This window comes from Cyprinus carpio, chromosome A6, assembly GCF_018340385.1.
Source record: "Cyprinus carpio isolate SPL01 chromosome A6, ASM1834038v1, whole genome shotgun sequence".
Taxonomy (NCBI): domain Eukaryota; kingdom Metazoa; phylum Chordata; class Actinopteri; order Cypriniformes; family Cyprinidae; genus Cyprinus; species Cyprinus carpio.
Window position 1 is genome coordinate 33,399,441 of NC_056577.1, and position 24,701 is coordinate 33,424,141.

Genomic DNA, 24,701 nt, shown 5'->3' on the forward strand with positions numbered 1-24,701 from the left:
CACCCAGTGAAGGATTCATCAGACTGATTCAAACTATTAACTTCTGTGAGAATTCATAGGAATCATTTGCGTATGAATCAGAATGCTTGTTTTTACTTTTCAGGACAAAACATTTTCTTGTCATTATTTTGTACATAATCTCAGAAATCATGATGCACTGCGGTAGTAAGTAGTTTGGTGCTATTGTTATGCTGATGTATCATCCTGGCATTATTATTCTTTCTAATGAATTTAAAATGTTCTTATTCAACTAATCAACTCATCTTTTCTCTCCTTCGGTGTGATTTCTTCTAGACGATGCTCACTGCCATCTCCATGAGTGCCATTGCCACAAATGGCGTAGTGCCAGGTAAGCAAGTCCCTGCTAGAGCTTAACATGTGCATGTGGGTCGTCCTGGCAACAGGAAGCGGTCACCGTAGCAACAATAACTCCTAGCAATAAGCAGACAGCAATATCCTCAAAGCTGTATTTATGTATTCATAATTGGCTGTCCTAATGACCGACTCGATCTCATCTCCTGATTGGAGGAGAGCAGAGGTGAGGTGAAATTGCCGGGTTCGGTTCCCCATCCGTTGTTCATCAGAAATAGGCTGCTATTATCTCTATAGTGCTAAAAGACTCTCTATAAGCATGCTTAATATTTTCCAAGAAACAGGAAGTTGTGATTGTGGGTTGTATTGTGCTATTTTTCTGAGCTGTCAAAATCAGAATGCTTCATTAATATCCCAGCAGATCATAACTTCCTCAAATTAAAGCTTCCTAAAAGGGTTTTCTGTTTGCATCAACAGCTGGAGGCTCCTATTACATGATCTCTCGTTCTCTGGGCCCCGAGTTTGGTGGAGCTGTAGGCATCTGCTTCTACTTGGGCACCACCTTTGCTGGAGCCATGTACATCCTGGGCTGCATCGAGATCCTGCTGGTGAGATCAACAACCTGTGTGTTCTATGAGTGTGTGAATCAGTGGCTAAGCAATCGCTAACCATTGTTGGGGTAACACGAGTTATGTTATCAGAGATTACTTCTTTCAAGTAACACTTTAGCTCCTTATTAAAGGCCTGACCTAAATTATATTTAATGCCATAAACATTTGTGTGCATATTGTCCGTTCCACCCTTCCAAGCACAATATATCGCATCATTTATTAACTTGTTTCAGAATATTCCCTTTATAAGAAGGATAAAAGTGAGAAGTTATTTGTGAATCTTATGCAATATGTCAAGATCATGTCCGGGTCATAATTCAGTAAAAATTTTATTATTTGCAAGTTATACGATACGATACGGTACGGTACGATATGATATTATATGATACGATACGATACTATAATAAATGATCAATATAATATTGATATGATTTTTCTGCTTTTGAAAAAAAAAAAAAAAAAACATCTCCTAAATCAAAATGTATTTTTAATTGGGGCCTTAAAATGTATGACAAATATAATTTATTTTCTTTCATTTTCAGATGACCCAGACATGTTTTCATAAGATTCACCCATTTTTGCCATTAAATAAATATGCAGGCTTGCTGATGGATACACAAACAGTATACAATATATTTACATTTTTAAGTCATATAAACCATATAAAAATTATATATTAAATTACATTTTATTTAGATTTTGTATAAATATTTAAATATTATTATTATTTGTTATTATTATTATTTGATTTTTAATTTTTTTTATCATTGTTTTTAATCAACCGGTGGTATTCCCTCAGGATTCAGTGCTCTTCACAGACTGCATGATCTGCATGTAGGAAGCAAATAAATGTTGCTGAACTGATGAAATACACACACACACACACACACACATCAGCTAGTCACTATGGTGACCTGTTCATTTTTATAATATCTGCCGGGTTACACAATACGGCTTTAATCTCAAAGCTCCAGCTCACTTTAAATAGACGTCTTAGTGTCCTTCTGAACTGTAGGTTGGATAAAACTCTCGCACAAATCAGCACGCTGCGTACCCGCCGCTCTCCGATTCTGGGGAAGATTTTGCACAGACAGTGGGAGCTAAGCCTATGTTCTCCCGGAAGAAAGAATTAACACAGAATTCAGACTCGAGCCCCCGACCAGCAATACGAAAGAAAATACATGAGCAGCCGAGAAAACGTGTGTTAAAACACGAGACGAGCGAGGCTCCGGGGACACGCTAGCGCTCATCAGCGGCGCAATTAAATGCACAGTCTGCATAATTACTTAATTACTCACTCTAAGAGAAGGAGAGGAAAGCAGAACCAGAGAGAGAGATAAAATGAAAGAGTGATGAACAAGAAGAAATGAAATAAACTTTTTTTAAAAATGCATCTAGACACAGATGAGTTCAGTGTTTTTGCATTACATCCTGACTACTAAGACATCTAGCTGATTTTTTAAGGCAGTTTAGAACGGGTTCTTTGCTGCCAGTGATGTTGTGTGCATGCATTTAATTGGCTGATTTAAAGAATAAAAGTCTTTTGATTAAATTGTTAAGTGTTCAGCTTTGTGTCATTCCAAATACGTATTTATGGAGAACAGAAGAAGTAGTTTAGCTGAATGTCCAGGCTGCACAAAATAATACAGTTACTAGTCGGCCGACAAGATCACAAAAAGACAAAAAGCATCATAAAAGTAGTCCATACTTATGCTTTATATTAAAATGTCTTCTGAAGCCATGCAATAGATTTGTGAAAGAAACAGATCAAAATTTAAACTTTTATTCAAGTTAAAGTACCCTTTCAGACCAAACCAGAAATGTGTTCCTTTTAAAGATATAGTCAGTTTCTGTTCCCATTGACTTCCATTGTTTGTTTGTTTTACCATGGAAGTCAATGGTAATCAAAACTGTTTGGTTACCAACATTCTTCAAAATGCATACAGGTTCAGAACAACATGAGGGTGACTAAATTATCACATAATTTTCAAATTATGACAACTATCCCTTTAACTCGTATTATATAAAAAAAAAAAAATGAAAAAAATATTTAGCAATATAATAAAATAATAAATAATTTAAAACAAATAATAATTTACAAAAAATATTATAAAGTTGAAAAAAAAATATTAGCTAGTCTAATCTTTTTTTCTTTTTTTTTTATAAACAAAGCAAAATCATGATCTTTCCGAGCACTGCATGTACTGTGCTGCACCAGGTTTAATATGCAGAAGCATGAATAAGATTTGACAGCTATGCTGGAGGGCAAGTTGTATAGACTTCTTTTATGATGCTTCATTTATTCAGTTATTCAGTTATTCATGGTGCTCCTAAACACAGTGTGCTTTCATTGTATGGAAAAGTGCAGTGTGAACAGTCAAAATTGTCCTTTCATGGAGGGACACAAGAATGAGTAATGAGACATAATTATGCATCAAAATACTGCAAAGTTTTTTTAAAATTGCCAAGGACCAAAATTCTTCACACAGTGAGCACAACAGCAGTCTATGCAGTCACTGCTTTGGCACAAAAGGCATTCACTGACTACACTGATATCAGACAATCACCGCCAAAACTCTATGTACCTACAGGCCAGTTTGCACGTTTATATTTTATATCTGCAGTTCTAAAAACTGTTTTGTAAGCTTAAGTTCTAAAAGAAATGACAAAACTGAGGAAGACAGAAATTTGCTACATTTCTACAGCAATACAATATTGGAACCTTGCAAATCGTAAAAAAATAAAAAATAAATAAAATACTTTCAAAACAACTTTATGTAGCTGAACATCTACACAGGTGTCAGTCTTTCAATTTCATTATTATCTACACAACAGAGGAAACTCATTTTGCACTGTAATATAAACATGGACCATGTAACAAATACTGCAGTGAATTCTGATATTTTTAATCATTTTACAAAAGAAAATAATGTGTAATGCTATTATTAGTGTTTTTCATTGATTTATACGGGACAGTGTGTTTGTTGGGTGACAGTGTAACAATATTATATTTCTTCTGTTTTTTGGGGGTGAATTATGACTCAGACATGATCTTGACAGATGACATGAGATTTCTCATAATTTCTCACTTTTATCCTTCTTATAAAGGGAAACTCCTTAAACAGATAAATGAATGATGCAATATATTGTGCTTAGAGCGGTGAAACGGACCATATGCACCCAAAAGTTTATGGCATTGAATATAATTTAGGTCAAGCCCCTAATAAGGATTGATGGCGGGCCATTTGTGGTATTAATTCTACGCTTGACTTGTTCAATTAGCTCTTAGAACTGAACTCACACTAGTCTGTTTTACCGCCTGTGTCATTGTGAATCTCACTCATCTCTCGTTATTTTGTCCCTCTTTGTCTGTTTGCTCTTCTTTGGCTCTTTTTTGTAGTTTTAGGCTTATTTTTTTAATTCATCTTGTTTGTTGGATGAGGTTTGTTTCTATCAACTGTAGACTCTTTTTCTGAAATTCTGACCTTTAACCCTCTCCAATCTTGTTTCTGTATTATATTTGACTCTGGAACACAAAACCAATCATAAGGGACAATTTTCTGAGATTGAGATTTATACATAATCTGAATAAATAAGCTTTCCATTGATGTATGGTTTGTTAGTATCGGACAATATTTGTCTGAGATACAACTATTTGAAAATCTGGAATCTGAGGGTGCAAAAAAATCTAAATATTGAGAAAATCATCTTTTAAGTTGTTCAAATGAAGTTCTTAGCAATGCATATTACTAATCAAAAATTAAGTTTTGATATATTTACAGTAGGAAATTTAAAAAATATCTTCATTGAACATGATCTTTACTTAATATCCTAATGATTTTTGGCATAAAAGAAAAATCTATAATTTTGACCCATACAATGTATTTTTGGCTATTGCTACAAATATACCCCAGAGACTTAAGACTGCTTTTGTGCTCCAGGGTCACATATCTGACTGTGCAGTTTCTGTTATAAACATTAGTCTAAGCCTTTAAGTCTTCACCAGTAAATTTGTTAGAAAGATTGATGTGAAACATAGTTCACTTGGTTATTGTATGGATTGAAATAAAGGTAAACTGAAGTAGTTTAGTAGGAAAAGCACAGGTATATAGTGTATATTTCTAATTTAATACATTTATAATAGCAGAAGGCGTATGGCATCAGTAATTTTAAGTTCTTTTATCACAGAATATTGATTGACAGACCTAATTATTTTTGTTCTTTTTGGTTCCCTTTTATCCTTTCAATTATTTATTCCTCTTTGCACCTTATTTTTCCCTCCTTTCTCAGGTGTACATTGTACCACAAGCAGCCGTTTTTAAGATGGAGGGTCTGGAGGGAGCCGAGGCCGAGGCCGCCATGCTGAACAACATGCGTGTTTACGGCACGCTGGTGCTCAGCTTCATGGCTATTGTGGTGTTTGTAGGAGTGAAGTACGTGAACAAGCTGGCGCTGCTCTTCCTCGCTTGTGTCATCTGCTCGATCCTCGCCGTCTACGCTGGAGTGATCAAAACCGCCTTCGAGCCTCCGGTCTTCCCGTATGTGCCTCAGCAATATTACAATCACACATACCATAACTGAAGCTGTCATTTTTTTGTTGTTTAGCAATGATTTTGTTTTAAATGATTTCCACAGAGTGTGTGTGCTGGGAAACCGGACTCTGGTTTGGAAAGGCTTCGATGTGTGCGCGAAGGTCATCGAGAGAGAAAACGGCACGGTCACCACCAAACTCTGGAGGATCTTCTGCGACTCTGAGTTCCTGAACGCCACCTGCGACAGCTATTTCGCCAACAACAACATCACGGAAATACAGGGAATCCCCGGAGTTATGAGTGGTATCCTGCGCGGTAAATACAGCAACAAAATGGCATTACATATATGTATATTTTTAATAAATAAATTAAAACTTTTATTCAGCAAGAATGCATTGCAAATAGAATAAAAGTGACATTTATAATGTTGCAAAAGATTTTTAATTCAAGTTTTTTTAGACTTTTTATAAATCAAAGACTCTGTTTTCAACATACACAATCAGAAATGTTTCTTGAGCTGCAAAACTGCGTATTAGAATGATTTCTGAAGGAAATTCAGCTTTGATCACAGAAATAAATTACATTTTAAAACACTTTCAAATAAAAAAAGAGTTATTTCAAATTAAAAGAATATTTCTCAGTATTTCAGTTTTTAATAAATGCAGCCATACGGCAAAAAAAAATAAAAAAATAAAAAAAAAAAAAATATATATATATATATATATATATATATATATATATATATATATATATATATATATATATATATATATATATAATATATAAAATATATTTAAAAACAAATTTGACTATATATATATTCAAATTTGTTTTTAAATATATTTTGGAATATACAAAAAAATGGCCAAAAATATATTTTCTTAAAATATTTTTAAAAATATATTAATGTAAATGATTTTCTACCAAAGTATTTTTTGGTAATTTTTTTGTATTTTATTAAAAAGCACACCATAAAAATAAAAACAAGAGAGAAAAAAAAACACTCCCATATTTCATTACCCTCCATAATATTTCAGTCCAGGAAAACATTCACATATGTCACATTTGAAGAACATCTTTTTGTTGCCTATAACACGTGCAAACACATATAATCCCTTTGAAAAAAAAAAAAAGTAAACCATGAATAGAGATAAAAATTATTTTTTTAAAAATATTTTCTTGCCCCTAAAATACATTTTGAAATATATTTTGGTATATGAACGTTGAAAGTAGATATATTTTCAATTCAAACATATATTTGATTGAGTATCGTGGTTTTCAACATATATTTAAAACATATTTTGGACAGTTTTTTTTTTTTGCCAAATTGGTTGATGAGCATAAGAGACATCTTTCACAAACATTACAAATCTTACCGACCCCAAACAGGAGACATTCACTTTTGTTTTTGCACTTTTGTATGAGGATATTCCAATTAAATGTTCTTTTTTCAGAATGCAAATACAAACTTTTCCTCTGTGTCAGCTAACCATTGCTATTAATATTGCTCATATTTAGTGTTAATGCTCTGAACAAGCCTCTAACACTAGGGATAAATAAATGTCCAGATTTCTCATATCTGCTCTCTTTGTTTCCCTGTCTCTCTCTCTCTCTTCCAGAGAATCTCTTTGGGAATTATATGGATAAGGGAGCATTCATTGAGAAGCTGGGATTACCCTCCGTGGATGAACCCGATTCCATGCCGACCAACACCAACCGCTACGTGCTTGCCGACATCACCAGCTTCTTTACCATGCTGGTGGGCATCTACTTCCCCTCCGTGACAGGTAAAGATTGCTCTTGACAGCCCTGATCTCAGCCATCATTTCTGATTATGAAGATTAACCTTGTGGATCAGAATGCATAAGAATGCTCATTATTCTTAAAAGAATCTAGGTTCCAAAAGCAATGTCAAAGAAGAAACATTTTGTGCAATGGAAAGTTTTCTTGAATGATAAAATGGAACTATAAATGTCGATAATGAACCTTTCTTTTTAAGAGTGTATAAAGAGTCTGGATTTTCCACATTTTAGAATACAAGTAAAGTCCAAACTATGAAATAACCCCAATGGAAGTACGGGAATGATGTAGTGAGCAAACACTGTAGCCGTTCTATGGTCTGTCTTGTTTTGAACAGGTATCATGGCTGGATCAAACCGATCCGGTGATTTGCAAGATGCCCAGAAGTCCATTCCCATCGGCACCATCCTGGCCATCACCACCACCTCCATCATCTGTATCCTCTCAGATCAAAACACACACAGTCTGATACAACACCCAACTGCGATACAGTTTATGATATGTGACCCTGGAGCACAAAAGCAGTCTTAAGTCATTGGGGTATATTTGTAGCAATAGCCAAAAATACATTGTATGGGTTAAAATTATCGATTTTTCTTTTATGCCAAAAATCATTAGGATATTAAGTAAAGATCATGTTCCATGAAGATATTTTGTACATTTCCTACCGTAAATATATCAAAACTTAATTTCTGATTAGTAATATGTATTGCCAAGAACTTCATTTGAACAACTTTAAAGGTGATTTTCTCAATATTTATATTTTTTTGCACCCTCAGATTCCAGATTTTCAAATAGTTGTATCTCAGACAAATATTGCCTAATAAACCATACATCAATGGAAAGATTATTTATTCAGCTTTCAGATGATGTTTAAATCTAAATTTTTAAAATTTGACACTTAAGACTGGTTTTGTGGTCCAGGGTCACATATTAGTGCTCAAATATCAAATGACTCATTTTAGTGATTCAGTCAAATTAATTTTCAAAGAGTCATTTACAAACAAATCCAGTGTAGTAGTTGGTAAGTTTTTGCACCAGTTCAATTGAATGAACGGACAAATGAACCAAATCATTCAGATGAATCAGTCTTCTCAATTCTAATATGCATTAAGTAAGCCTAGGAATCACTCCATGGAGAAGCTAAAAGACTTAAAAACACTCAAACCTGCTGATAGAGTACAAGTTTATCAAAAAACAACGCTCTTTAACTGAAATATTCAGACATGTCCAGCGTGCTTCTGTTTGGTTCCTGCATCGAGGGAACAGTGCTGAGGGATAAGTATGTTATGTGTTTAAAATGTCTCTTGTAACTTATAAATATGTCAAGTGATTTAGTGCATGAAAAAATACACTAGCATTTAAATATTTAGGGTTGATTAGATTATTAATTTTTTTTTTTTTTTTTTTAAGAAGTCTCTTATTCTCACCAAGGCTGTTTATTTGATCAAAAATACAGTAAAAACTATTGTGAAATATTATTACAGTTTAAAGTTACTGTTTTTTATTTGAATATACTGTAAAATGTAATTTATTCCTGTGATGCAAAGCTGTATTTTCAGCATCATTACTCCAGTCTTCAGTGTCACATGATCTTCAGAAATCATTCTAATATGCTGATTTGCTGCTCAAGAAACATTTCTGATTATTATCAATGTTGAAAACAGCTGTGCTGCCCAATATTTTTGTGGAAACCATAGTTTTTTTTATTCTTCGTGATTCTTCAATGAACAGAAAATTTAAAAGAACAGCATTTATCTGAAATAGAAATCGTTCGTAACATTATAAATGTCTTTACTGTCATTTTTCCTGCTGAATAAAACCCCAAACTAGTGATAGGTAGCATAATTCTTTGTGTGTGTTTGTGTGTTTCAGGTTTGGTGAGGCGGTCAGGGGGAATCTGGTGATCGGGACACTGGCGTGGCCTTCGCCCTGGGTCATCGTCATCGGTTCCTTCTTCTCCACCTGCGGTGCGGGGCTTCAGAGCTTAACAGGTGCTCCGCGTCTCCTACAGGCCATTGCACGAGACGGCATCGTGCCGTTCCTCAGGGTGAGCATGCACACATGATGAGTGTTTCTTTGACTTCCAGCATAAAGTCAGATTCACTTTGCAGCCAAGAGCTGCCAGCACTGACCTTGTTTTTAGCTGTTCATGAACATGTAAGTGTGTGTGTGATGTGTGTGTGTGTGTGTGTGTTTGTGTGTGTTTGTGTGTGTTGAAGTGTTTGGTCATGGAAAAGCAAACGGGGAGCCCACCTGGGCGTTGCTCCTGACCGCATGCATCTGTGAGATTGGAATTCTCATCGCTTCTCTGGACAACGTCGCCCCGATTCTCTCCATGTAAGAGGCCATACAGATATCCAGCAGCCTTAGAAAGTGTTTGCACATTTAAGAAACACATAAAAATGACTGAATGTCATTGCATTAGGTAATACAAATTCAAATCAATCCACCAGTGTTGTTATTGTTAACTAAAATTAAAACTTAAACGTTTTTAATGGAATAAAGCTGAAATAAAAAATATATAAATATTACATGAAAACCTAAATTCAAAAGACTTAAATGGAAATGTTGCCTTGTCAGATATCAGGTATGTTGAAGAATATGTTGGAGTAAAATAAGTTAAAGAACTAAAATTGCTAAAACGGAAATAAAGACTGAATTAAAAGATAAATGAAAGGTAAACAGAAATAAAAAAAAACATAACAAAAAACAACTGAAATGTAAACTTAATGTAACTGTAAACTATTAATATAATTATGTCATATAAAATTATATATATTTTATATATTTTTTATATTACTGTATATTACTAAAACTAAGACAGAAATAAAAACAAAAACAAAAATAAATAACAGAAATGTGAAAATTAAAATTAAAATTAAAATCAAAACTATTAATACTATTCATTAACTATTAATATAATTATGTTGTGTGTATATATATATATATATATTTACATTTATACATTTATATTAATATATTTAACAAACAAATAATATTTAACAGAATTAATAAAACAAATAAAATAGAAAATGGAAAATATGAAAATAAAAGCTAATTAAAAATATAATTAAATACTATAATATTATATAAATAATATTAACATATTTATTTCAATTAACCAAACTGATTTTTAATAGTTTAAGCTTCAGGTTTAGTTAACAATAATACTGCATTAATTATTTTTTTTTATTATTATTATTATTTTTTATCTTTTAGTATGGAACCCTTTTTTTTTTTTTCTTGAAAAGTGTGTTGGGACATTTTTCAAATAAATATTATTTAGTTCAATATTTTTAACATTCACTTTTTAAGAAAATCACATTCAGACATTTTAAGTGTGATTTAAGGGTCCAAACATTTGAGACATAGTCGCGGGTATCCGTTTCTGTTTATTGAAATTGTTTGTTTGTTTCTCTTGTGCGGCTACAGGTTTTTCCTCATGTGCTACATGTTTGTGAATCTGGCCTGTGCTGTTCAGACTCTGCTCAGAACGCCCAACTGGAGGCCGCGATTCAAGTTCTACCACTGGTGAGCTCCAGAGCGGCTTGCCGTTTGCTGTGGCTTCACTCGTATTTGTACAATAATGTTTGCCTTCATGTTTTCCAACAGGACACTATCCTTCCTTGGCATGAGCCTCTGTCTCTCGCTCATGTTCATCTGTTCTTGGTACTACGCCATCATTGCCATGGCAATCGCCGGCTGCATCTACAAGTATATCGAGTTCCGAGGGTAAGTGGATTGTGACCCGGAGTTGGGGGAGACCGGCGGGGCGGAAAACCAAGACGATGGATTAGAATTGAGTTTTAGGCGTTTGACCGGTCAGGATCCCTCGTAATCCGTCCGGCCAAGAACAGCTGAAATCTGCTCCAGGGTTTGATTAGTTTAGTGCCTTTCCTTTGGAAACACTTCCAGAGTCAAGCCGAACATTGACCCGCGTCTGTCGCCGGAAATTAAAGAGGAAGAGAAAAGTGGCGGCAGGATTATGGAGGCTGAGGCTGTGTGCGGATTTGAATACCTACTCTATACTGCGCAGGATATACTGTATACTTAAAAACAGAAGCAATTTATAGCAATAGCAGTATGCATATGTCATAGTCATCATTTTAAACAAATATTAGTCAAAAAAAAAAAAGATTTGTCAAAATGCAAAGTCAAATCGTGTGCATTGCATTGTGGGATACAATACCCAGCACAAGGTGCTTTGTTGTATAATGTGCATGTTGCCAGATGTACTACTAGGGCATCAAGGAATTGCATGCAATCCCAAATATAGCATGCAACACAATAAACATACAATATACAACAGGCAAAAGCACGAGCAGCAACAGAAAACAAAAAATGTAAGCGTCAAATCAGACTAGCCGTTATTTATGATACTGACCATTTATTTCATTACTTTACGGATAAAACCTACATGTTCGGCCAGTTTTCATTATCAGTAATCATGTGGAGTTTGATATGGCAGTATGCTTTAAAGTCAGAAACAAAAAGGCAGGATATTTGCTAATTTCCTCAGTAGAGAAAACAACTATACTTCATGTACAAGGACTTCATCCAATATACTTGTGCATCTGATTTCATCTTACGTGACAGTTATTTGGTTTTATTTGAAAAACAGGAGCATGCTGACTTGGCATGGACTCTGATGTGAATTTCTGGGTTCAACAGCTCTGAGAAATAATAAATAACATGATATGCAGCCAGTGTTAACTTTATTATAAGAACACACACACACACACACACACACACACACACACACACACACACACACACACACAAATACTTTTATCCCTGTTTGCGACTACAAGGCATCTGTTACACATTTGGTATGGAGAGTACATAAATCGCTGCTTATGACTGTGGATATATATGCAGTAATTTTTAAGAATGGCATTCTGTGTGCTGACAGGGCGGAAAAGGAATGGGGTGATGGTATAAGAGGTCTGTCTCTCAGCGCGGCCCGCTTCGCCCTCATGAGGCTGGAAGAGGGACCACCGCACACCAAGAACTGGAGGTGAGTGCAAATACATACAGATTACATATACATAATTTATAATAATTGTATTAAAAATACAGTATATAATTGTATCATTTATATATTTATATTACTAGTTTGTGTGTGTGTGTGTGTGTGTGTGTGTGTGTATATATATATAAATAAATTCATTATATATATATATATATATATATATATATATATATGTATATATTCATTTTCATCAATTGCAAGGCTAAATTGCATCATTTATATATCTATAATAACAGTTTGTGTGTGTGTGTGTGTGTGTGTGTGTGTGTGTGTGTGTGTGTGTGTGTGTGTGTGTGCATGCGTGCGTGGATGCGTGCATGTGTGTGTGTGTGTGTGTGTGTGTACGCGCATTTTCAACAGAAATAGGCTGAAATAAGATGAAAATACAAAATTAAATTAAATAAAAAATATTAAATCAAAAGCTTAACTTTAAAAAAACGTAAATGGAAATGTTTTCTTGTCAGCTAACTGGAAGGAGTAAAATAAAACTAAAATGAGTAAAACAAAGACTGGAATAAAAATAAATTAAAGCTAAATAGAAAACAAAAGCATAGCAAAAATTACTAAAATGTATATTTAGTACATTTTATATTTGGCCATATATTTATATGTAAAAATATCTATGCTCATACCTATATTTAGCTGTACATTGTGCACATGTAATCTTCTTTACATGTTGACCACTATTCTCTCCTGCTTTTGGTTCTCCTCAGGCCTCAGATATTAGTTCTGGTCAGCATGGATTCTGAGCTGAACGTGGAGCAGCCGCGTTTGCTGTCTCTGACCAATCAGCTGAAGGCTGGGAAGGGTCTGACCATCGTGGGCACAGCGCTGGAGGGAACCTACCTGGAAAACCATCCTCAAGCACAGCAGGCCGAACAGGTGACACTGACACAAACACAGACACAACAAGGCTAGCGAACAACATACTTAGACAGCATACGTTGGAACTTAATTGTGATATTTATGTGGGTTATAATGTCATTTCCCACTTTGTTCTGTGTCTCAAAGTCTCTGAGGAAGCTCATGGAGGCGGAGAAGGTGAAGGGTTTCTGTCAGGTGGTCATCTCTTCTAACATGAGGGACGCCACGTCACATTTGGTCCAGGCCGGAGGTTTGGGAGGTCTTCAGCACAACACCGTACTGGCCTGCTGGCCGCGCAACTGGAAACAGGCCGAGGATCATCAGAGCTGGAGGAACTTCATTGGTGAGAGACATTTCTTCTAATTCACTCTTATTTAAAGGTTCTGTATTGGCACTGATGATTGATGATGATTAATAACCACTGAACCTTTGCTTTCCTCAAAAGATTTTCAAATAAGCCTGAAAGACTTGATTGGTTGGATCATTCTAGTTATTTATTTATTTATACTTTTAAGTTTATTTTTCACAAATCACACTTTTTTGCAACTTTGAGAGTTGTGATAACATAAAATATAATTGTGAGATATAAATTCACAATTGTGGAAAAAAAAATAAAAAATCAGAATTGTGACATAAAATGTCACAATTACATTTTTCTTATTCTGTGGCAGAAAAACAATGCAAAATAATAAACTCTGAGAATTCTGAGGGAAAAAAAAAATGTGAGGTATGAAAAATATCACAAACAGAATCGTGTTACAATCTTACAATTCTGACTTTATTCCTCACTGTTCAGAATTGCAAGATATAAACTATTTTATTCAGTTATTCTTACAAATATGTCATTATGCATATTTATAACTATACATTTATTTATATTAATACATCTGAAATAGATTCACACTTACATAAATTCATTTCAATTTGTATTTTAAGCTATTTTAAGATTATTCAGTTATTCCTATAATTATGTCAATATACATATATTCCTAATTATATTTCTATTTATTTGCTCTTGGTCTTATTGTACACAATTAATCTATTTAAAGTTTGGACCAGCATTTACATAACTGTCCTGTTTACTCTTGGATCAGCGATGGAAAAATAGTCTTCATAGTTCTCTGCCGAATTAAATATAAATCCAAAGAATTAAATACAATTAATAATATTTAATTAAATATATATATATATATATATATATATATATATATATATATATATATATATATATATATATATATATATATATATATATATATATATATAAATTTTTTTTTTTTATTTTTTTTTTTACTACATATAGTTACATATTAAAATTAAAATTAACATTTCTTTGCATTTGGAACTTAATGGTGTAAATGAATGATAAGTCTGAAATCGGTGCAAAAACAGCTTCACATTATGAAACACCAACAAACAAAAGTCTCAAATCAGTAAAAATAATATATTCATAAGTGTAAGTAATAAATATAAATGTGTTTTCATTACAGAGCTGGTAAGAGAAACCACTGCTGCCAGTAAAGCCCTGCTGGTGCCCAAGAACATCTCTGCCTTCCCGTCAAACGGAGAGCGCTTCACAGAGGGTCACATTGACGTGTGGTGGATCGTTCATGATGGAGGCATGCTGATGCTGCTGCCGTTCCTCCTCCGCCAGCACAAGGTACATGCTTTAACTCTAACTACTCTAACTCATAACTAAGTCATCGCTGCAGCTCACATGTTGATATCTGTGGATGATGTTCTGTAGGTTTGGAGGAAGTGCAAGATGCGCATCTTCACTGTGGCCCAGATGGACGATAACAGCATCCAGATGAAGAAGGATCTGACTACCTTCCTGTATCACCTGCGCATAGACGCCGCAGTGGAGGTGGTGGAGATGGTAATGCACACACTCTCACCGTTGTACTTGTACTACTTGTGCTCAAGAGCAGGTTTGAGAAAGGGACAGGATGACATTTAAGTTGAAAAGTTGAAAATCTTAAAGGGTTCTTGAGAAATGAAGGTGAGCAGATCGAGGTCGGAAATTAACTAGGGTTGTATATTTAATGTTTAAATAAATAAATGTGCAAAAACTGATGCTGTGTTTAAACATGTAGTGTTACATTGTATAATATTTTCCATGAGGACAAATACAATTTATTTCTGTTTATTAATTTAAAATGTTTGACAACAATGGAGTCTAAATATTGGCCAAAAATGATAGATAGATAAATAATATTTATTTGGATGTGTGAGTAAATAAATCTGATATTAAATGAATAATATATATATATATATATATATATATATATAAAATTATTTAATTAAAAAAATGTTTAAATATTCAGTAAAGGCAGTTGCAAATGATGAGAATTTTATAATTTATTTTTACACTGTATATATATAAAAGACAAATTATTTAAAAATTATCATCATTTACAGCTACTTTGATTGTTTTACTTGTTATATTCTTTTTTTAATTTAGGTTTGAATTTTCACAAAAAATGTAGCTGCAGATGATGACAAATATTTATATTTGGGTCAATGATTCCTTAATGAACTGTAGACTTTTTTTCTTCTTTTTTTTCACTGTTTAAGTACAGAGAACTGTTGAAAACCATTGTCTCTCATCTCTCATCTCTCTCCTGTATCTTCAGCATGACAGTGATATCTCAGCGTACACATATGAGAAGACCCTGATGATGGAGCAGAGATCTCAGATCCTGAAGCAGATCAACCTCACCAAGACTGAGCGTGAACGTGAGGTACAACCTCTGCTTATGATTAAACAGGTTACTTTACCAAGTCGTGCATCAAAGTTCATGTCAAAAGCCCTCTTTCGATTTCAAAACACAGCAGTGTTTATGTTTGGCTTGGATACTTTTCATACTAAAGAGTAAAAATGCATAATAATATTATATCATAGTATAAAAATGCAAGTGAATTGCAAGGCTGGATGTTGAATCTCATTATGCATGACATCACTGCATGTGGGCGGGGCCTCACCTCTCATTATTATCACCATCGTTCCTCTCCCTTCAGATCCAGAGCATCGCTGACAGCTCTCGCGGGTCGATCCGCCGTAAGAACCCGGCCGCCGTCACGACCCAGCTGAGTGTCACTGAGGAACCGGCGGCCAGCTGCAAAGAGGAGAAACCAGAAGAGGAGGTACAGCATGACGGACCGATCCAGCCGTCATCTTACATGGCAATAACAGCCACATCGCTCGTGTTGATGCTGTGATCTCTGCTTGAGCGTTTTGTCTGATATCAGTGTTTATGTGATGCCTTTCAGAGTAATGGACACGGCAGAATCCAGCTCTCTCGCTTTCTCTCAAAAGTCATTTATTTTAAATATTTTTAGTTAATACAAATGTTATTTTAATTATTAAAATTTTATTTTAATTTGTAGGGTTTTTTATATTATTTTACATTTATTTCTTATTTTATTGAGAATACATTTAATTTTAATGTGGTAATATGGTAAATATTAATTGCAGTTTTATATAGTTTTATAACTTGTAATTCTTTAGTTCTAGAAGTCAAAACAATGAAATATCATTAAAATGAAAGTAATTTGTCGATAAATAAATTACTTTTTATTTTATATTTATTAATTATTTTGGTAAGGACCAGTTCTCACTATAAACTAGCTGCTTATTAGCATGCATATTACTAGCATACTGGCTGTTTATTAGTACTTATAAAGCACATATGAATGCCATATTTTAGATCCCTTAATTCTACCCCAAACCTAAACTCAACAACTATCTTAACTATTAATAAGCACCAAATTAGCAGTTTATTGAGGGAAAATTAACAGTGAATATGTGTTCTAAAGTTTTAATTGAATAATAATTTATTATTTAATATTATTCAATATAAAGCATTGTCAGTTTGTGATTGTAATCTCATAAAATGAAATATAATTAAAATGAAAGTAATCGTCGATAAATAAAATATTTTTGAATTTTAATTTAATAATGATTTATTATATAATATTCATTATAAAGCATTGTCATTTTTATTGTGATTGTAATCATAATCTTATTTGTTATCATTAATGTGATTATTTCATTTTTATTTATTTTTTTATAATTTATTATTTATTATTATTCTTTATAATTAAAATATTTATTTTCATTTTGAACCTGTTTAATCTGAGCATTATCGTTTTCTTTTCCTTCTCTTTTGCCCTGACATTCTCCATATGTGCGTATGTGCCGGTCCTGCCCTCTCAGTCTGTCCCTGTGTCCCCGTCCCAACAGGAACAGCTCATTCATGACCAGAGTACCAACCCGCCAACCCCGGCCACACCGCAGTCCCCCAGCGCAGAGGCCGAGACCCCCGGCACAGCTGTTCAGATGACATGGACCGAAGCGAAGTGTGATGGAGAGCAGGCCAAACCTATAGGAGCCACGACACCAGAGGCCATCAAAGACCTCTTCAACATGAAACCGTGAGTGCAGCATGCACCAAAAAAATCACTTGATTTAGAAATATATTTGCAAAGGTTTGAATTCTGGTTCAGTTTTGCATTGCATTTACACTCGTCTTTCATTCCTTTTTTGTCATGCCACAGAGAGTGGGAAAATCTGTGAGTATCTCTGTCAGTGATGCACGTTCACACTCACTGATGTTGATGAATGTTTATGAGCTTATGGTTGATGGTTTTGTTTTCAGAAACCAGTCCAACTTGAGGCGCATGCACACTGCACTCAGACTCAATGAAGTCATCATAAAGAAATCCCAGGAGGCCAGACTAGTCCTGCTCAACATGCCCGGACCGCCCAAAAACAGGAGCGGCGACGAGAATTGTATCCTGATCATTTTTTGTGTTTCTCATTGTTTTCCTTTAGAAAGTCCAAAAAAATAACGGGTCAAGAAAGATTTTAAAATGGCATTTGTTTTTAAATGGTCACATCGAGTGCATTGCATTATGGGAAACTATGCAAATACACTTCTGTTCAAAAGTTGTGTTTTTTTTTTTATGAAAGAAATTAGTGCTTTTAACCAGAAATGATACATTAAATTGATCAAATGTGATTTTAAATATATTCATAATGTTACGAATGTTTCTATTTCGAATAAATGCTGTTCTTTTGAACTTTCTGTTCATCAAAGAATCCTGAAAGTAAAAAAGTATCACAGTTTCAACAAAAATATATTAATAATATGTTTCTTATATGCAGCAAATCGGCATATTAGAGTGATTTCTGAAGGATCATGTAACACTGAAGACTGGAGTAATGATGCTGAGAATTCAGCTTTGACTCAGAACATATTCAAATAGAAACCAGCTTTTTGAAATTGTAAAAATATTTCACAATATTACCTAATAAATTACCAAATAAATCCAGCCTCGGTGAGCATTAAACACTTACTGACACTAGATTTTTGAACACGTTTGCATACTGTTCACCATTTATAGTACATACTGCAAATGCTCTCATTTCCTTGACACTATCGATCAGACATGGAATTCATGGAGGTTTTAACCGAAGGTCTCAACCGGGTCCTCCTCGTGCGTGGTGGAGGTCGTGAGGTCATCACCATCTACTCTTAAGAAACTAGTCGACTTCATCCCATCCCATTTGCCCTCCTTCCCCAGTGTGGCCCAAGCAATATCCCTGAATTCCCTTCCATCAACCAGCTTCATCTGTCCAATAGAAAATCTTGTTCTACTGGTCTGCCAAGCTCTCACTGGCCAAACATCGCTCTTGACGTTACTCTCGTTCGTGATGGACGTGATCCACACTTCACTGTTCTATGAAGTGCACTGTTGATGTCAGTGGGTATTTGTTCAATGCCCCGTCAATGCTGTAGCTTTCTTACATGATCTGTCAATCACCGCTCTCACCCAATCAGAAGAAGCGGGTGGGTTGGGATTGATTTGTTTTTATTTATTTGTTTCGAGGAAGAGGATCCAGAAAAGAATGTGCAACGACAAGGATTCGACGTTCAAAACTACGCCAGTGAAATGCTTCTGCTCTGGAAAGACTGACAACCTTGGGAAAAGATTTTTATGGTTTGAGCTCGATCCCTTCGGTCTGCGGATTGGTCAAATGTGAATTAATAATGATTTAATGCTATAATGTGAACTGTGAAATGTGAAGTTTAAAGTCAGCATGAAATGAAACTTAGACCTTTTTACTTTCGTAAAAAAAAAAAAATCAGTGCATGTTATTGCAAAGAAATAATTGTTTTTATAATCAAAATATAGAAACTGCTCCTGAAAACCTCTGAAACATCTCCAATCCATCTTATTTTTCAGCCCCCAATCAAATCTATCTTCCATTTGTTGGTTATCTTCCTGAATGCTTGCATAACGGAAGTAAAATAGTTTGCGAACGGCGTTTCACGTTGACTTTAAGCGGGTTCGTCTTTTGTTTTTGTTTTGTCTCATCAACCTCCTCCATGTTTTTATTCGTTCCTAGCTATCCCCCCTGCCAAATGCAGTCACAATATGTGCCAAAAAACAAGGCTGGCAGGGTGTGCGACTTGCTGTTTGACAGCAAAGCAGCGAGTGAGAGTCTATCGGTGCAACCGACACTGTAATTAGCAAAAGAACGAGCTAGAAAAAAAAAGAAAAAGTACTCAGCCACTCTGAAGTAGTGTAAATAGTGTACAAGGCATTATTAAATATCAGTGTAGTATTTATGTTGTGAAATAGCTGAAGATTCTGGTGAAGAAACGCTGTTGTCTTACAGGGTCCGGGTGTTTTGGGTGGCTACAGGCTTCACTATAGCAGCTTGAAGTGTACTACGGTACCAAACCTACCCCTCCCCAACAAGCACTCAACCTGCACTGACAGCCACTGTGTAACAAATGATTTAATGAGTCTGTGGATTCATTAAATGAACGTGTGAGTGTGTGTGTGTGTGTGAGTGAATGAGTGAATGAGCAAATTGCATCCTTGAGCAAATGGAAGTTGCCCATTTCTTTCTTTTTTTCCCATTTTGCTATAAAGAAAACCTCTATGTTTGTTGCATTTACAGACAAATCTGTATGAATTAGCTATATCATCATCAAAATCTATATTATATTGCACCGGAAATGTCACAGAGCTATATATAGAGTATTATAGTATCTGATTGTATTGCCAAACTTCGATTTCACTCGTGCCATGTGAATGAAAATGTGAATTGTCAATAGAAACCAATATTGATAACAATGTCACTTTAAACACAAATGCTGCACTCATCTCAAAGTTTTTGACTTTGAAACTTGATTTCTTTAACTGTGACATCATATCAAAGTTGGAAACTCTGAATTATATAATTGCGAGACTTTATATAAAAGCATCCGAATTGGCAGCGGCTTCAGCAGTTGCACGCTTTACTGAGATGTGATTTTGTGTTACTGTGCTATTGCATGAAGTGAATTTGTGTGATTTTAAAGAAGTAGATTGCTGTCGTTATCAATAAAGCTGCATATGGATCCATTTTGGGCGTCGCCACAGAAACTAATCATTTCTGAGTCCATAAACCGCTCAGAATAGACTCTCGGTTGTCGTTTGGTGATTACGGTAATTCTGACGTGACGTGAAAGCAGCATTAGATTGAGTTGTTATAAAGCATTATAAATTGAATAGCATCCAGAAATCTGAACTCTATGCAGCGTGACTGTAATGCATTAGCCAAATCGCAAAATGATATTTGAGATGCAAAATTAACCAGAGATTGTTTGCAAAATTATGTTTTGACCATAGAAAAGTAGATCAGAAAGTGTATTTTTGAGAGCATTATGCATGTGAAATTGGGAAATCATATATTCATTGCATTATTTATTTTTGTAGAGATTTAGGCTATTTTATACAATCTTTTTTTTTTTTTGCAGGAAAACCAATAACTGCATATATAAATATATATATATATAAACACACAAATATATAGATATACACTACATATATATATATACTTCAATCTCACTGGTAAGTAAGTATATACAGTAGTTTATGAAGATAGTACAGATTATTTTATGTTTAAACATGGGAAAACCTCTCATAAAATATGAATGCTGCTGCTAGTGTATGAATAGGTATGGATTGTACGTGTACATAAAGCGAAAGATTAAATATTTAAAGATATATTAACGAGGGGAGGGGTTGATGCTGAGATTGCATACTACTTCTAGTGTTTGTATCGAAAACGACTTCAGCCTTACATTATCAACTTTAACATATTTTATTTAGTTTATTTTCCATTGAAAAGTGTTAATTTAAAGTGACGACAATGTTCACTGAATCTGAACAAAACGCAAAACGTGCGTCGAAACGAGACGCATTTTTTAACATAATACTGCCTGCGTAGACTGAGCCTCTAATGACGTTTCGACAATTAGTTCACTTAACGATGTTTTTAACAAACACTTACGATATGCTTCGTTTGCATGGTGTGTGTTGTAAAAATTAGATTTTCGTAAATGTGAAAAGAGCAGTTTCTGGAATAATGTCAAGGCAGCTTTTTCAGATTGCTGTCGCGACTCAACGGCAAAATGTTTAACTTAGCGTTCTTACGTGTACACTTAGATTAGCGGGATACTGTGCGTTGTTTTTGGCTTTGTACATAATATCGCTCTGAAGACACTGTAGCTACAGGGTTGTCGTTCCCTGTTGTGTTTTTTTAGGATGCTTTTAGTACACAAGGTAAAAACGAACTTTTTTGTTTTCAACGGTAACGTGCAATATTGATTTCCACAGGAAACAGTACGTATGGCATATTTTTAGTTGCTAGTTTGCTTCTCGTAGAGTTCATCGGCACGCTTCGTATGCTAGAATGTCCGTCACATCTGTTCTATGGTGGCTGAGATAGAAATGCACTTTATACGAGTTAACGTTATTTACATCAATGGCGACAGTGACGATTGAGTTACCAGAATCATGAGCATGCCAGATCCGTTTCAGCGCTGATGCCTCTAGCGGCGAGAGTGTGTACTGCATCAGCTGTAGGCCCACGTTATCGCAGACCGAACAGAGTTTTGTTCGCTGCGGTAGCATACTACCAGAAGATTGATTTTATTATGCTGTAAAACAAAAACAAAAAAAGTGTGTTTGCTGTTTATTTGGCATGAATTTCTAGCATCTCTTGTAATTAATGATGAAAAGTGTATACATAGATGTTAAAAAAAGAAGATATATTTCTAATACGAATCACTTGAGTTGATGTGGTAACACCTCCTTGACATTTTCATTCCTCCAACTCTTCAATCCCTACGTCATTTCCAAACCTACAAGCACTGTTCTGATGTGATCACCGTGTAAAAAGACTATAAACAAGCGCTTCCACTGCTGGGCTTGGCTCTATTCAAACTGACAGTGGACTCATCACATATACAGTCTTTTTTCCTTTCTTCAACATCTCATGATGAATACCTGGCTTGTGTGTAGCAAAAAATAAATCATGTGTATTCCTTCGCCAAGGAATACCGAGGCGTTCAACACATCTTGGGAAAAAAAGGGCTCTGAATAACAGTCTGAACTTTGTTCTGAAGTTTGACCCATGCCATTGGATGTTCTTCAAAACAAAAACAAACAAATCTTGCTTCATTTTATTAATCCTACACTCTTAGAAATAAAGGTTGCTTGCTGTATTTTAGGTTCTCGCTGTATGAAAAAGTTCTGCAGATTCTTCAGATCAGATCGGTTTTGCTTTATAGATTCTTTAAAGCACCAGAATATAGTTTAAAAACCTTTATTTTTGAGAGTTTATTCCCATGACGTTTACCTGTAAAGTCACCTGAAGGCTTGTATTTGTTTTGCTTGACATTCCAGTAACTTTGGTGAAAACTGTACAGCTCTTCATGCATGTGAACAATGAACATGTGAAGCTCTGTGAAAGTCCAAATGTTGAAATCTGAATCAAATCCATCTGAACCAGTTGAAATAGAGCCAGGACCTGGGTCCGTTGTCCTGTTCAACGCATGCACATTATCTTGAACAAGCTGATATATATATATATATATATATATATATATATATATATATATATATATATATATATATATATATATATATATATAATATAAATTTAAATGTTTTGTGATATACAGTATTATGTTCACACCAGTTTATTTCAGTACTTTTAATTGTAAATGTGTTATTTTTACCAGATGTTTGGTGTTCTTGTTGTACACAACGGTTTCTTTGCATCAGCTAGTATCTTAGTGTGAATGAATATTGATTGGTTAAAGAAGTCTATTTTTACTATTGGTAGTTTAGCCAAGACAAAGACCACTACAGTTATCAGTGTATTAATTTATTTAAAGAAGAACTGATTACCAAAGTTATTTATGTTAACCTGGGTATGTGTTTAGTCTACAGCAAACTGTCATTCTGAATGAATTAAAAAGAAACTTGAGGGTTTGTTTTGTTTAGCAGTAAAACCATTTACACCGGTTTGTACTCATGCCTTAAATACACAAATTGGCAGCTATATGTTAACAGAAAAGTGCAATGCTTATGCATATTTTTTATTTATTTATTTAATTTTTATTAATATTATCATAAAAATCTAGTTTTGAATCCTAGGGCTGATATCAAGCACTCAAATTAAGCTAAAAGAACTAAAAATATTAAAGTGGATATTCATTAAAATATAAAGATATATAGCTCAAAAATGTTTTAACTGATGTCATTGTAGCTCACATGTAATTTGACTGAAAATGCATATACCCAATTTTATTTTTAAAAATCAATAGAAAAAATTAGAGTTCCCTACTAATTGGATTGGAAAAGCAGATTTCATGGCTTTTTTACAGCACAACTGCAAGTTAGATATTGCTGAAGTAAACAATCAGAGAAGACTATAAGAAAAATGTACAAACAAATTCCTACTTTGTCTTGGCTTTGCTTCTCTGAAAGGCTAAAAATGTGTTATTGAATCACTCGCTTTGGGCAATTCACTGATTTCACGGTTTGCAGACGATAGCGCAATTAATTCTAGATCAGAACATTAGTTTTACATGGAAAATGACAAAATCCCTCAGGCTTGTTTTTGATTCATTTGAAATGAAAACATTTTGTATGAACATTTGAAAGGGAATGTAGTGGAGAAAAGGCGATTTTCTTTTTCTTTTTGTCTGTTCTGGGATTTTATGGACATATTAGTGTGTTCCTGTGTGTTTTTCAGTTGTATGTGTGTGAGAGTGTGTGTACAGTGACGTACACGCAGCGGATGTGGGTCCTGTAAATATAGCAGAACTAGTTAGTGTTGAGGTGTTTATTTTTTGTGTCAGTGTAAGCTGAATATTTTAAAAAGATTAATAATGAGTATAATCTATTGTGTTTCATGGTACATAAAGAAAATAATGTAGTTTTATCTTACATTTCAAATGCTTTATCTCTATGGCTTCTGCAAAACTCCCATTCCATTTTATAGATTTGTCAGCACAAAATGCAATAAACGAATACCATTTTATTACGGATTATATGATCAAGTCTTCATTCTGAGCAGGTTTTCAAAGGCTCAAAATCTCAATCCTGGTCCACATTTTGGATGTCATTTCTACTACACACCTGATTAATATCATGAGCTCATTAGACTCCAAGACTTGAACTGGCTTAGATTTA

General features: G+C 34.4%; 1 protein-coding gene across 5 annotated transcripts in view; it reads left to right on the top strand.

Moving 5' to 3' along the window:
- Positions 1-24,556, top strand: part of slc12a5a (solute carrier family 12 member 5a) — a 137,981-nt gene extending 113,425 nt beyond the window's left edge. For 4 of the 5 annotated variants that reach the window (XM_042759097.1, XM_042759098.1, XM_042759093.1 and 1 more), the window contains 22 exons: positions 295-349; positions 790-920; positions 5,214-5,461; positions 5,559-5,770; positions 7,075-7,242; positions 7,593-7,691; positions 8,480-8,537; positions 9,131-9,305; positions 9,477-9,595; positions 10,691-10,789; positions 10,871-10,990; positions 12,171-12,275; positions 13,004-13,172; positions 13,302-13,497; positions 14,645-14,814; positions 14,902-15,033; positions 15,791-15,898; positions 16,176-16,301; positions 17,374-17,591; positions 17,715-17,729; positions 17,816-17,949; positions 18,607-24,556. In XM_042759097.1, the coding sequence (XP_042615031.1) occupies positions 295-349; positions 790-920; positions 5,214-5,461; positions 5,559-5,770; positions 7,075-7,242; positions 7,593-7,691; positions 8,480-8,537; positions 9,131-9,305; positions 9,477-9,595; positions 10,691-10,789; positions 10,871-10,990; positions 12,171-12,275; positions 13,004-13,172; positions 13,302-13,497; positions 14,645-14,814; positions 14,902-15,033; positions 15,791-15,898; positions 16,176-16,301; positions 17,374-17,591; positions 17,715-17,729; positions 17,816-17,949; positions 18,607-18,698 (2,949 nt within the window). In that variant the 3' untranslated portion in view covers positions 18,699-24,556. The remainder of the gene's footprint in view (positions 1-294; positions 350-789; positions 921-5,213; positions 5,462-5,558; positions 5,771-7,074; positions 7,243-7,592; positions 7,692-8,479; positions 8,538-9,130; positions 9,306-9,476; positions 9,596-10,690; positions 10,790-10,870; positions 10,991-12,170; positions 12,276-13,003; positions 13,173-13,301; positions 13,498-14,644; positions 14,815-14,901; positions 15,034-15,790; positions 15,899-16,175; positions 16,302-17,373; positions 17,592-17,714; positions 17,730-17,815; positions 17,950-18,606) is intronic. The other variant, XM_042759094.1, reaches the window with a different exon arrangement.
- Positions 24,557-24,701: the final 145 nt, after the last annotated feature.